Raw genomic sequence first — 15,330 nt, 5'->3', positions numbered from 1 at the left:
AGCTAGTGGGAAGCAGCCGCATAGCACAGGGAAATCAGCTCGCTGCTTCGTGACCACCTAGAGGGGTGGGATTGGGAGGGTGGGAGGGAGGGAGACGCAAGAGGGAAGAGATATGGGGATATATGTATAACTGATTCACTTTGTTATAAAGCAGAAACTAACACACTATTGTAAAGCAATTACATTCCAATAAAGATGTTAAAAAAAAAAAAAAAGGTCAGAATACCTGAATTAACATTTTTCCCAAGAAGACATACAGATGGCAATCAGGCACATGAAAAGATGCTCAACGTTGCTAGTCATCAGAGAAATGCATATCAAAACCCCAATGATATATCACTTCACACCTGTCAGAATGACTATCATCAAAAACAATGCAAATAACAAATGTTGGCAAGGATGTGGCGAAAAGAGAGCACTCGTACACTATTGGTGGGAATGTAAATTGGTGCAGCCACTGAGGAAAACAGTATGGAGGTTTCTCAAAACACTAAAAAATAAAACTGCCATGTGACCCAGCAATTACACTACTTGGGTATACCTGAATAAAACAAAAATGCTAATTGGAAAAGATACATGTGCCCCAATATTCATAGCAGCATTATTTACAATAGCCACGATATGAAAGCAACCCAAGTGTCCATTAACAGATGAATGGGTAAAGAAGATGTGGTTTATATATACAATGGAATATTACTCAGCCATAATAAAGAATGAGATTCTGACATTTGCCACAACGTGGATGGACTTAGAGCATATTTTGCTTAGTGAAATAAGTCAGAGAGAGACAAATACTCAATGTTATCACTTATATGTGGAGTCTAAAAATTAAATGAACATGAAAAAACAGAAACAGACTCACAGATATACAGAACTACAGGTTACCAGTGGGGAAAGGGAAGCAGGGAGGGGCAAGATAGGGAGAGGGGATTAAGAGGTACAAACTACTATGTGTAAAATAAATAAGATACAAGAATATATTGTACAGCCTAGGGAATACAGCCAATACTTTATAATAACTTTAAATGGAGTATAACATATAAAAATATTGAATCACTATGTTGTACACCTGAAACTAATATAAAATTGTAAGTCAGTTACACAATTAAAAAAAAATAAAAAATAAAACAAAGCAGTTTAAACTCTTATTTATGCATTTTCATTTCCATGCAACCCACTTAACAATAAGACAATGGATTACAGTCTATGCCTTCCTTCGATGCTTCTGAACAATTTTGAGTTGGAGACCTTTTCTCTCCCAGTCCAACTATGCTCAGTATCATAAATAGTCACTTTTTTGCCTCAATCAGTGGAAAGGGATCTTTTGGCTTATCTCCTCTGAAGGAAAGAACTTAGTTTCAGGACACAAGAATCCTGGATTTAAATTTCTCACCCTGACAGCAGGAAAAACAAAACCAAAAAAATAACTATCTGATACCCTTAACCTGTCTGGTTTCAGTTGCCTCATGTGTAAAATAGGAATAAAGCTACCTTTTTTTCCTGACCCATATACTTTCTTGTCTTCCCTTCAAGGCTATGTTGCTTGACTCCTATATTGCACCTCACCTGTGTTCCAGGACACTCTCGGGGCATTTGTGTCTGCTGTTCTGATGGAGATGTGGACGGTAATAGGTGCACTCCTTTCAAAGAAGAAGTCATACACTTCCAACTCCACCTGTAAACAAACAACTGCATATGAACCACACATTGACCATTTATAATATAAAATACCATTATTTCTGGGCTATACACCACAGATGGAGGCAAAACTGATTCAGGTTTCTGCTGTTGCCTGATCTCATTTATGACGACCTACTCTCACTTTTTCAGGCTGTAGGTCTTGTTCCTTAGTTTATCAGTGTTTTTAACTTTTCCTCTCTGTGAAAGAAGTTCTTAACCCAAAATAAGCAAATATGCTAGACATGTTTCCATGCATTTGCTCAGAAGACTATGTCAGTCCAGCATCAGACCACTAGAGCCTCTCTCAAAGCAGTGGTTCTCCACTGGCGGAGCCTCTTCAATGACTCTATGAATACCAAATAGGCTAGCAGCTTTGTCTCTCTTCCTTCTTACCTCATAATGTCTCCTCTCAGAATGGCTGCTGTTTGGTGGCTGATAGGCAATTTGCATGTCACTTAGGTCTTTCCAGGTGAAGGAGGACACCGGTCTGGTGTGATCCCACAGGTGAGTCACATAGCCTTGGAGCGGGGCTTTAGTAATGTTGAACACCAGCAAGGGTTTGGGGGTCTCATCCTCTTCACAGTCCAGAACTGATGTAGTCAAAGAGGTCAGGATGAACTGATCCACTTCCAGAATAAACATGGCCATGAATGCAGCCCTTGGAATCTGATTAGGGATGCCAGCTCTCATATAGACGGGTAACCACACACTCTCTGACTTTTGAAGGAGAAAGAAAAGATGAAAGGGGAAACAATATAAATGATGCTATAAAATCAGGGTAAATAGTATGATATTTAACACTAATTTCCTTCACGCCAGCCTAAATATGTGTCTTTTACTGGTGGAGCACACAGAGAACTAATGCTGGGCTCATACCTGAGGAAGCTCAGTGGCCAGAGGCAGAAGAATAATGGTGTCTGTGCTGGGATCAGTCTCTATTCCTTGTTTGCGGCAGGAAGGAATATACGAGTGCTCTCAGATGTGGAGCAAGTGGGACAGAGGGTTGGTCTAGGGTCATCCTGGACCCTGACCTTTAGGGTGCATCTGTGAGAAGCCAAAGGATCTGAGCAGAAAGAACCTGGAAGTGGAAATCATATCCTAGGAGTGTCGGGAGGAATTGCAATTGACCAATAAGGCTAGAAATGTACTCTCCCAAGATGAGAGGCCTTTGCAATGGGGGATCTCCAGAGGAACCATGAAATTGCCCCGAGACTAAGAAGCAGCTTGAAACATCTGCCAGACTCAGAGAGCATGAAGTCATATTCCATCAGTGCCTGGTCAAATAAGACCTCTCTCTCCAAACTTCTCCAAACCACCCACCCCCAAGTCTGGAAGTTCAGAAACTAGTCAGCAAGGCTCAAAGAAAGAGAGAAACAGAAGAAGACAACCTCACCCCCTTCTCACTGCGCGGTTTATAAAGACAAAGGAGTGATATGCTAAGACAGCACAGAGTTTACACTATTTAGTCTTCACGAGCCATTGAAAAACATTTGAAGATTTATAATTTAAACAAGAATGGGGAAATTACAGTATGAAAAGACTGGTGCCGAACAATAAGACCAATTAAACCTAGAGTTAAGCCTAAATAAATGTTATTTGAAACATACTAACAAAATGGATACAAACATCAAAAGAGTGTACTTGAAATAAAAGATGATGCAAGCAATCATAAGGTATAAAAATGATAAACTGGAACTAAAGTTGCAGATTATATTAACCAAGCCTGTTGGTGAGTAATTGCAGTGAGAAAGGATAAATAGGATCAATCCTCATAACATATAGGAAGGAGGCAAAAGACTTCATTTTTTACTTTAAATGTTAAAAATATAGGTTAAAGAATTTTTTAAATTTAGAAATAAATTTTAAAGTGGGATAAAGATTTTTCAAATAAGTAAAGATAAAGGCTAAGGAAATATAAACTAGAGTGCAGGATAATTTCTTTTAACTAGCAAGAAAGCAGAAAACAAGATGATAGAAAAAAACCCACAGATATCCATTATTACATAATTATAGCCTATATTCTCTTGTTCAAGACAAATATTCTGAAATTTAAATATCCAATTATATCTGCCTTACCAGACAGGCACTTAAAATTATATACAAAGATTAAAAGTAAAAGAATGATCCTGACTTATCATGTAAAGTTTGCAGTTGTAACCGTAAGAATTTCAAAGAGAGATGAATTCAAGGCAAGAAACATTAAAAAGGACAGTGTGGGCAGTTGACAGTGATAAAATGTACAAGACAAAGATTCTTATAAGCATCACTATATTTAATACTATTCTGGCCAAACCAGTGGAGAAAAGAGTAGAAAAAAGAGGAATAATTATTGAAAAAGAAAGGAAAAAATTATCATCATTAGTGAAAGATGTAATTATGGTCTTTAAAAGCCCAAAGACTTGAAAAATTTTTAGAATAATTGAATTCAAGAAAGAAGCCAGACAAAAGAAGATTAGTCCAAGAAATAGCTCTCCTATCTATCATCAGTAACCAATGAGAAGAAATAGTGGAGGAAAAGAAGACTAGTCATAATAATTCTACAAAAACAAATTGTCTAGGACTGGACTTAAGTGTGCACAACTGACATGAAGAAAACTACAAACTTTACAGAAACATATCAAATATCATTTGCCTCGATGAAGTTAGATAACTTTTGTCTGGATGAGACAACTCAATGTGGTAAATGTTCCAATATTCCAATTCTTCCCAAAATAATTTATAGTTTTAATCCAATCCTGATAAAAATATTTAGGGGCTTTTTAAAAAAACTAACATAAATATTTAATTATTTACCTAGAACTAAGAATAGGTGAGAATGGATAAGAAAATTTTGAAGAGGAAGGACTCATCGCTATGAGGAAGGACTTGCCTGTAAAATGTTAAAGTCTATTATAGACCTTTTATATTTAGAATAATATGGTACTGGCACAAGAATAGGTAGGCAAATCTAAGGAACAAAAGAGCTACCCTTGAAATAGACACATAATATCTTTCTATAAAATAGAAGACTCATCTAAAATCGATGGGAAACATGTCCATTATGCAACAAATAGTGTCGAAAATTTTGGCTACTTGGAAAAAACTGTTCTGTGTTTCACAATACGATAAAATTCATTTCAGGCAGAATAAAAAGGCAAATATAAACAGGAAAATGTTTTTAAATCTATAAGAAATAATGGGTGAACAGTCATTTAGTCACTTGATGAGGATGGACTATACCAGCATAAAAATAAAAAAATAACAAGATACAAAACTTCAAATATAGTAAAAATTCAGTTCCATAAACTAACTCTGGTGTGCATGCCTCCCCACTCACTCTGTGTGTGTGTTTCTGTATGTGTGTGTAAGTGTGTATATACATAAAAATGGTAGAAATACCCCTAGTTTTGTTTTCTTATTTTTCTTTCTGTGCTTTTTTAAAAAAATCCTCTGCTGTTGAGCATACTACTTTTATGTCTGTTTGTGACATGCCAAATTGACTATGGAATAGGTTAATTCTAAATAATAGAGGAAGGTCATTTTAAAGGGGAAACTCCTAATAAAACTGATCTGAAAACATAAAACCCTATATCAATATACAGAGGAAAAAGAAGAAAAATCAATTAGGAAGAAAAATGGCTCCAATTTTTTTTTACAGATATAAAAAAGCATTAAAAGGGAAAGGACTTTCACGTCAAAACAAACAGAAGACATGTACTAGTCGTTAAGAGACAAAGTTTAGTCTTGACTCAGCCAGTCATGTATAGTCAAGGTTCGCGAGGTTCGCGAGTTCTCTGGCTACCACTATAAAATAAGGGGCTTGGGCTAAGCCATTTCCAAACCTGGCTGATGATCAGTTTTTTCACTAGCAAAATATGTATAGAGGTTATTATGTGTCCAACTTTGTGCCAAGTGCTTTGTAAGCATTATCTCATTTAATCCTCTCGATAAGAAGTAAGTACTACTATGCCCATTTTAAGATTTTTTAAATGAGGCATAAAGTACAAAGTCACACAGCTAGTTGACGTTTGAACTCAGGCAACCTGGGCCCAAAGTCATGCTCTTAACTGTTAATGTTAGACTCAAATCTATTCTTTCAAAGCTCCCCAAGTGACTTACCTGATCAGTTTGACCAGACTACCTCACGGTTTTTCCAAATCTCAATTATAAAATTCTACAATCCTGTTTACTCATTTCCTTATCATTCCGTGTTTTATTAATTCCTGTGGTAATAATGTTCAATGTTTGACTGGGTCTGTTAGGAGGAATCCTAGTGAGAAGTCAGCCTGTGAAAGACGGAGGTCTTCCACAAATGTCATCTCATATCATCTTAAATCAGCACAAAATCTGAGCTGTTTCAGCAGGTATACAGTCACCCCAGCTTCCCAAATAAACACGTTACAGCGTACATGAATTAAGAGAATAGCATGTCAAATCTCTCATATAGGCTGATTTCACTTTCTGTCATCATTTCAATGGGAAGAGATCAAAGGAAAGAAAGGGCAGGAGAATGTAAAAGAGATTGGAAAATGCAGGAAGCCCTTGGGGGGCTGTCTCCTTGACAACCCGGTCCTCCATCTCAAAGTCTGAAAGAGTGAAAATGATATCATCTGCTACAGCCATAAAAGTGGGACTGAACTCCCCCTCTCTCCCAGATTCCTGTGGCCTTGCAGAGTGGGTGTGTGGGCCCTCTGATTTCCTCTAACAGATGAAAAGAGGTTCTAATAAAGGAGTAAATGGAGCATCAAAGAGTAGGAGTTAAAAACGCAGAAATGGGAAGCTGAAGAATACTGAAGGGAATGGGAGAAGAAAGTTAGCATGTAACCTGACCCAGGTCCTTTCTAAGTTGCTTTAGGGATGACAGAGCTACAAGAGAGCCAGAGAAGGGAAACTACGTACTGATATTATATACAAAAGCTACTGTTTCAAGCACTTACTGACAGAACAAGTCTGCAGTTCGCTGAGCTGTTCTACCCACAACCATACAGGAACCAGCACGAGCGCCCCCGTGGAACTGGCTTTCTTGCTGTGGATCAGCTGGGGACACAGACACATAACCCCACAGACTCTACCTTGTATATGATTTTACTCCTGCTATCTGTGAGGTCCAGTCGGATGGAGATGTAATCAATGTGCGGAGAAGGGGGACTCAGATGTTGATATCGAAGCCCCAACAGCAAGAATTCCTCACAGCTCACTTTGAGACTTCCTATTTTCTTCAGTCCCAGGGGACATCTGCCACCTGGACACTTCAGTTCTGTTCCCAGTTCTAGAATGTACAGCAGTGAATTAAGAGAGTCACTTGTACGTTAATGATTGTAAAATTTAAAAACCCATCCTCCCTCCCATGGGTACTTATTCCCTCTCACTGCCCAAAGACTACTCACATGTACCCTCCAATCATTCACTGAGTAGGTTGTCATTTTCTTGAAAACCTGTCATTGCTTTTACTGAAAAGAACAGTTGACCAATTATCCAATCAGGTTCTTAACCACCAAAAGTGACCAAGAGAAAAAATATATAAAATGCGTTTTCTGGTGCTGGACCATCTCTGACTAATAGGCTCACTGTAGGCCTTCCACTGTCCTGCTCTTGTCTTCCTTTACAGCATCCACTTCCATGGTACCATCATGCCATCTCTGCTAGAATATTCTACTCACTGAAATTCACTCCCCTTAGTGCTTGTCACACACTCAAATCCTGCAAACCTTTTCAGGTCGACTTAATCTTTCACTAAACCTTTCTTCAAATATTCATTGACCACCTGAGCCATCCTGCTGTCTCCCACTGAAAACCACAGTCATCTCTCCAATACATAGTCTTTTGTCTCTGTCCAACTGCATTTTTCACTCCTGCACAGTATATGATACTCACAGGCCACTTATTTTTCTAGTGGCCTTTTGCACATTTCCCTGATGTACAAAATGGGTATCCTACTTCCTACCCTGTGAAGGCTGTGAAGACCAAATGAGACGACTTATTGTGCATGTTTTCAGCTATAAATTTCTGTCCAAATTCAAGGTATTACTGTTATCATGATTTTCCCTTATATTTTTTGGTCTTCCCACAGTGCCTAGAACACTATTATGCATCTAGGAGGTGCCCAAAATGTGATAATTAAATGAATAACAGAAAGAACGTTATCCATTAACTGTTCCTGATTTAAACCATGGCTGCTGCCCACCAGCTCTACCTCAAACCTGCTCCAAGTCTAGTAATACTTAGTAAATTCACCAACTACTTTTGCTACCACTGCCATTGCTACCTACTATTAATAATAACAGCTGACAGTTACTGAGCACTTGCTATGAGCCAGACACTGTGTTAAGCGCTTTGTGTGTGTGTGTGATCTCATTCACTCCCATCTTTATACAACCCTATGGAACAGCCACTATCCTTGCCCGTTTTACAGAGACTTAGACAGGTTAAATAACTCTCCTAAAAGCACACAGGGAATAAATAGCAGAGGCAGTTTTCAAGCCTGGGTTTTTCCAATTCCAAAGTCTGCACTCTTAACCACTAACTTACATTTTTCAACCAGCTACAAATTATATTAAGTAAAACTCTTTGTCATGGTAGAAGATGACCATTTACAGATCTGTCAGTTTTAGTAACATCCAGATAAGTATTAAAACATATCATACGAGACTCAGGGAAAAAACTGTGTGGGTGATCTCCACGAGGTTCTTCCGGCCGGGGCTCCACCAGAACCAGCTGGCCATGGGCTGGCAGCCGAGTTCCCACAGGGTCCAGCCTGACTGTACACTCCAGACTAGCCGTCCTCTCATAATCAAATCTGAGCAGGTTTTTATCAATGGCTCGGGACAGGCCATAGAATTCAGACACCTCCAGTACATTGTCACTCATACGGATGACGTTACAGTCTGGTTCCAGGAGATAGACCCGCAGGATAAAGGTTTCCGTGAAGGTGTCTGTCTCAGTCAATCTGTGGACAGAACAGAGCAAAGGCAATATTATTGGTGCCCAGGTACTTCTGATATTGTGTACTAACTTGGCTGGAAGCTTAAAGACTGGCTTTCACACAATCAGTGTATCAGGTAGAGTTTGGATTTTATTTTATACTCTACTCTCAACCTCTCTCTTCTCTTCCCTTCTTCTCCTTACCTTGGTGACAACTCCTTTTTCTGTTACTTCCCTTTCCAATGACCCTTCTTTTAACACCTTCTCTCAAATCCATCATCGATAATGGTATTTAATGACTGCTATGAGCTCAGAGTCCCTTCTCTAGCATGTGTGCAACTTAAGAGTATCCAGCATGTATAATTTACGGATTGACTTTTAATTCAGGAGTGAGGGGGTGAGGGGTTTCTGAAGCATCAAGGCCTTTTTGCTCTTCAGAAATGCCACTACATGAATAGTCATTTATAGTCTAGTTGGGGTGCGCTGCTCAGCGCTTGGCATATAAAGGGTATTCAGTGATTGTTACCTCCATTCTCTTCATTCCCTTAGCGACTATGTTTTCTGGATACTTACAGAGACTAGCAGATATGGGTTGTCATTCTTTACTGAAGGGAGAAAATTAATGGGTGATGGGTGTGTATCAATAATGCAGCTCCTAATTGATGTGCTTTCATGATGGCCCGGGCAGATACTAAACTCTTTACGAAGAGTATATCATTCAGTCTTCACAGGAATCTATCATAAGTGTTGTTAATCCCATTTTACAGATAAGGAAACAGGCACAGGGAGGTCAAGTAGCTTGTCAAAAGGGCTAGAGACGAGGTAAGAGGGTAATAAACATGCTCTCTGATTTTCTGCCTCCAACTCCTCTGAATATTCTATTTTAAATCCTCAAGACCAGGGAAATTGACAGGTCCTCTAACTCTGCCCTTCATGTGTGCTCCTCTACCCTCCCCATCCCTTAGAAACTCAAGGAAAAAAGAAGTAGGAACAGCTAGAATTCATTAGCTTTTCCAGCCCTTCCCAGCAAGCTCTTTGAAGCTAATTTGTTTTTTAACTTTAAAGTCTTAGGAAAATCAAACAGCCTTGTGTGCTGATTGCATAGATTCCTAAGGAATCCTTTGGTGCCATCGCATTTCCTGAGCACAGCATTTGGTTCACCCCTCTCTTTCGGCACCTGTCATTCTGAATCACAGTTAGCGACCCATCTTTTGCATGAGACCATGAGAACCAGTCTATGTCTCCTCATGTTTTTGTTTCCTATGTCTAGCATGGGCCTAACCTATAGCAGATGATCATAAGTGTTTATAGGATGATTCACTGTGCTACAAAACTCTCGACTCATATTAGCCTAGTACTTAAGGGAAATCCATGCTGCCATATTTTAGCCAAATACTCTTAAAAGCAACAAAAACCAAGTAAAAAACTATATAAGGCCTACTCCACCTACACTGAATTCTCAGTTGCTTCTATGAAGTGAGCAATACCATAACCATGAGCTTATATATATTTTAACATCTTTATTGGAGTATAACTGCTTTACAATGGTGTGTTAGTTTCTGCTGTATAACAAAGTGAATCAGCTATACGTATACATATATCCCCATATCCCCTCCCTCTTGAGTCTCCCTCCCATCCTCCCTACCCCACCCCTCTAGGTGGTCACAGAGCACCAAGCTGATCTCCCTGTGCTATGTAATTTTAAATTAACTTTTTATTTAGATATAATTCACATACCCTAAAATTTACCTTTTTAAAGTTTATAACTCAGTGGTTTCTAGTATATTCATAAGGTTATGCAACCATCATGCTCCCTAATTCCAGAACATTTTTATGATGCCCCCCATAAAAGTCCACACCCATGAGCATTCACTCCCCATTCACCCCTCCCTCAACAGCTGGCAACCACTAATCCACTTTGTCTTCATGGATTTGCCTTTTCTAGGCATATCACATAAATGAAATTACACAATATGTGACCTTTTGTGTCAGACTTCTTTCACTTAGCGTAATGTTTTCAAGGTTCATCCATGTTGTAGCATGTATCAGTACTTCATTCCTTTTTATGGCTGAATAATATTCCATTGTATGGATATACCACATCATGTTTACACATGCATCAGTTAGATTGTTTCAACTTTTTGGCATTTATGAAACATGCTGCAGTGAACATTTGTGTATAAATTTTTGTGTAAACATATCTTTTATTTCTCTTATGTATATATGTATATTTAGGAGTAGAACTGCTGGGTCATATGGTCACTTTGTCCAACTCTATAATTGATTTTTTGAACCTTTTAAAAATATAGTATGTTGAAAAATAGAAGATATTGCACTTCTAATAAATAAGCAGTTGATAATCAAAAAGAAGAATTTCATTCACTTTGGGAACGTATTTTCCTCCTAATTCTCATTAAAAATTTATAGTTTATAATCTCTATTTTTTTTTTATCATAAGTGGGGAATTGAATGACCAGAGATACCCATACAAGAACTCTAAAGGGAAACAGGAGAGGGCTAATAATTTGCCACAGAAATGCCCCAAGGAAGATATAAATAAAAGTAACTGAAAGGTTGCTACAATTCTTGCCTCACCCACTCGGGTCTCCAGTTCCTACTGTGAATTACTTGTTTGAAATCTAGTAACTCCCATCATGATAATACTTATCCAAAGAAAAAGAAGTACACAGAGCGGTTATCTGCTAAGGAATGAACAATGCTTCTATGCTGCTTACCTGTAAAGTCTAAGCTTCACTGTGTCTTCATCAAGAATTGGGCAACCGTTGTGAGTATACTTTACTTCATTGGGAAGGAAATGGCAGTCAAAGACCTAGTTCACATGAAGAAATTGATACATATCTGTGAGAAAACTGGCACACTTTTTAATTTTTCCAGCTGTAAAGTACTGCCTGAAGAAATTATGGTCTCTTAGCATTGTGTATGTGTGTGTGTGTGTGTGTGTGTGTGTGTGTGTTTTAACCATCACCACCTCTACCCACCCCCATGCCTATGACCATCCTGCTTATATAGCTGTGTTTTGCTTTGAGAATATCTGAATTATGAAAATCCAAGCAGATCAGGCAGATAAATTAAGCAGTGATTATCTCTAAATAATTATCTTTTCCCAGTGTATAGTACATTTAAAATATGGTTCCATTTTTCAAAATATTATTTACCAACACTATAGCAACTGAGTCAGAGAGGTCTACCTCTGTGTATGTAGAAACAGGCATGCATTACCCCACATACAAACACGCTGTATTAGCTCTGTATTTTTTTCTTCTCCTTTTATTGCTTTCTTTTCCAAATAGTGTTTTTATATTTAAAAATGAAGCCACTTACTACAGACATTATTGTGGTCGATCAGAGTGCACAGATGTTTCTCATTTACTTGCAAAAGACTGCTTTTATTAGTTATGTAATAGCAGAAATGACTGATGAGACAAATAACAATGTCAAGGCAATTTTCTCTATTCAAACAAAATTATAATTAACTGTATCACCTCACTCAGAACTACTAAGGATTGCTAATTGTTAGATTCTGGGAGTCATAGTTTTTAAAAGAAGAGTTTTCTCTTCCATTCACACCATGACCCTCATTCTGCCGGATCTGACTTGGTAGAGTTCTAAGAAATACCCTCAAGGTATTCACATATCATCATTGTTGAGTTCATGCTATTTAGCCTGTACCTTGTTACAGCCTCAAACATTTACAAACAACATAATCCTCCCTGAGAAGACTTTCTCACTAATACAAATGATCTTTTCCTACAGACATCTTTGGTTCCTCTTTTTAATTGACAACAAGGAAGGAGATAAAGGAAAGACCTTTCCCATATCATTGACAAATAGTCACTGTAATAAAAAGACAATCTGCTTTGTTAAAAGAAACATTTGTTTTATGTTTCATAATATGTGCTCCTTTTATAAAAGGCGACAACCATAATTCCATAAATTTACTAACTAAAACAAAGGAGAGCTAAATCCTTTCCTAATTACTGTCTAGCTTTGTTTTTTTCCACTTCAACTGCTTTTCAATTACAATTTATAATTAAATTGTCACACATTCCTAACTCATTACTCACTTTAATGACAGCAAACTGGTTCAAACTAGAGATATTTTCTTACTTCTGCATTTCCTATTCAAAAGAGCAAGCTCAGTGCTAAACGGGGGTGCTTTTCCACCCAGGAAATTTCTTGCTTTGGGTCAGGTGTGAGAAGTACTGTCAGTGGGTAAGTCTTGTCCTAAAACATGAGGAAAACATATTGCCATCGACCTTCTCTAATTGACTATCTCGAGAAGGTTATCGAGACAGAAGGTACTCGTGTGCACCAAGCGAAATCCCTTTCCAAATATCCAATAGGAAAATGAACCTGTTGGTCCTAAGACAAACTTCAGTAATGGAATGAAAACACTGGTTGAACAGATGTTAAACAAAACATTTTCTGTACAACTCACATGAGACGGTTCATTACACAGCAGGGTGTTGTTAATACAGTCATCTAGCTAGGAATGGGCCCAAATAAGCCTGCTTTCAACTTACTAGTAAGCTCTATTAAAGAGTAATGTTTAGGTTGTGTGTGTGTGTGTCTGTGTGTGCATAATTGGCTTGGCTATGCTTGGCTGTGCTTAATTTCAAAAACTCCATAAGAAATAAATCCCTGGAGAGAACTGCATCAACCTGGATTTAGCACAGCTACATATTGCAAAAGAGCAGTTTTCACTTAGGGATTTTGTTTTTGTTGAAATTATCATAATGAAAAAATAGGAAGATCACCAGGTGGTTTGAGAAACAAAGTTTTCCGGACATACAGATTTCATGATAGTACACAGTTCTCATATTTGACCAAAAGGCAACGCAACTCCACATTTTAATGGACTCCTTTCCACAGAATAACTTTTAGCAGCTATAAATCACATATTTATTTTAGATGATATAAATCTGTTTGAGATGTCAGATGTACCTCTGGATAGACATACACTAAACATTATCTTTTAATCAGCACACTAGGGGACACTTTGGGGATGTTTGGAGCCCTGGCCCTTTGCCTTGCAATGCAGACTTCCCTAAATCAGACAGATATGTTGTTTCTGTTCCACATTGTCTTTCTAGTAATGGATTTTTGCCAGAAAATCAGAGAAAGTTTGAAAATGAGACAACTTAGAGATCTATCACAACACTTGACCCTTGTGACCAAATAAATGTTTTACCTAGTTCTAGTCACATGGATCCCTTTTTGTTCTCCAGTGCCTCAGAGCTAGCCACATGGTGAAGACCATTAAAATATCACTGAAAATGATGATATTTTTCATTAATCTCATAGAAAGTGCTATATGAAGCACTTTAGAAGTCATAAAGTTTAGAAGTCATAGGCTATTTGGGATGGGGAAAGGATATCCCCAGAGGCTGGTTTAAGTAACAGGAGATCCTCCCCAAAATGCTTTCTAAGGAGGGAGAATCTGGTAAATAATAGGCCTTTGGTTTTGCATGCTTGGGGCCAGAGCTTAATACAGCTGGACCATAGATTACCCCAGTGCGCTACAAGGAGGAATTTTTCCTCTCTTCTTACCTCACAAACTATATTCAGCCTTACTTCTAAATAAATGTTGAACACATTTTTTAATATATTGATTGGAAGGGTTACCAAATTATCAGTTCATCAGTCTTTATAAGGCATCCACCTTTTTCCATATAGCCCTGGGTCTCTGCTCTATCAGGGATCCCAGATATCTAGGATCTGGGTCCTATTTAGTTGCTCCCCAAAACTCCAGGCATTTGCTTTTGACCCCAGTGCCTGTAGTTAGGGCTCCATGGACTGCTGCTGAGCCTATTCATGTCACCTACTCATCACATTTACTGCATTGGGGCTCCAGACATGAGCTATCCCAGGCGTCTCCTTTTTCCCTAACTTATAGGTGCCAATCAAACACACTTTCCAGCATAAGTTATGTTGGGAGAAAGTGGGGAGATGTTGCAATTATCACACAAATGGGAATACCAGGGTGACCTGGGGCCATGAGCATATACTAACATTTTTTAGATGCCCATCTGAAGCTCATTGACTGACAAAAGAAAAACTCACATGAAACTGGAGGGAGACATTTAGTCACACTCACATGAGCCATACTCCCAATGTGAGAGCCTGCCACAGCATTCTGATGTGTTTCAGAATCAGACTATAACTGTAACAGAAGTAAAGGAAATGTCTAGAGATGTCAATTTGTGCTAGCATCTATCTCAGTCTCTTTAGTTCATCTTTATGACATCTAATACCACTTTTGAATAAGCCGATGGAATTATTTTTTTAGCCAAATAGAGAGGAAGAACATTAATGCTCACAGTTCAGCAAACAGAAATGCTGTATTTTGCTAGGAGCAGCAGCCACACCCAGCGTTGAATATTCTGAAAACTGTTTGCCTTGAGAAGAAAGTTAAACCACAGTAGGAACAAGTAATAAGACCAGAAGCAATTTTCTATTGTGTATAGAGATAAGCTCTTTAAGCAAATGTACGATAATACAGATTTTCCTAAACCCAATGAATTAGAGGGTAACTCCACCCTACAAAAGGATTGAGCACAGAACACCCTTAAATGACAAGGTCTCCATGGTGATTAAAGGGAAAAAAAATTTTATGAAGACATTTTTGAAGAACAATGAATATTTAAAATGAAGTGTCTTCATATATCTTTTCCAGATCTCTTCCCTTACTCAAGGGAATGTTCAAGGGATGGTAATAGATAAAAATGT

At 38.2% G+C, this 15,330-nt stretch overlaps 1 protein-coding gene across 1 annotated transcript in view; it reads right to left on the bottom strand.

Annotated features, from left to right (window-relative positions):
• LOC307054828 (FRAS1-related extracellular matrix protein 1-like) overlaps positions 1-15,330 on the bottom strand; it is a gene marked incomplete at both ends in the record, with an annotated part of 39,499 nt that overhangs the window by 22,996 nt on the left and 1,173 nt on the right. Inside the window, 5 exons of the mRNA XM_079706707.1 lie at positions 1,567-1,675; positions 2,074-2,397; positions 6,732-6,928; positions 8,304-8,605; positions 11,316-11,410. Of these exons, the coding sequence (XP_079562833.1) occupies positions 1,567-1,675; positions 2,074-2,397; positions 6,732-6,928; positions 8,304-8,605; positions 11,316-11,410 (1,027 nt within the window). The remainder of the gene's footprint in view (positions 1-1,566; positions 1,676-2,073; positions 2,398-6,731; positions 6,929-8,303; positions 8,606-11,315; positions 11,411-15,330) is intronic.

This window comes from Hyperoodon ampullatus, assembly GCF_949752795.1.
Source record: "Hyperoodon ampullatus genome assembly, chromosome: 6".
In the NCBI taxonomy this organism is placed as follows: Eukaryota; Metazoa; Chordata; class Mammalia; order Artiodactyla; family Ziphiidae; genus Hyperoodon; species Hyperoodon ampullatus.
The sequence above is the reverse complement of the archived record's forward strand: the minus strand, read 5'-3'. Positions and strand labels throughout refer to the sequence as shown.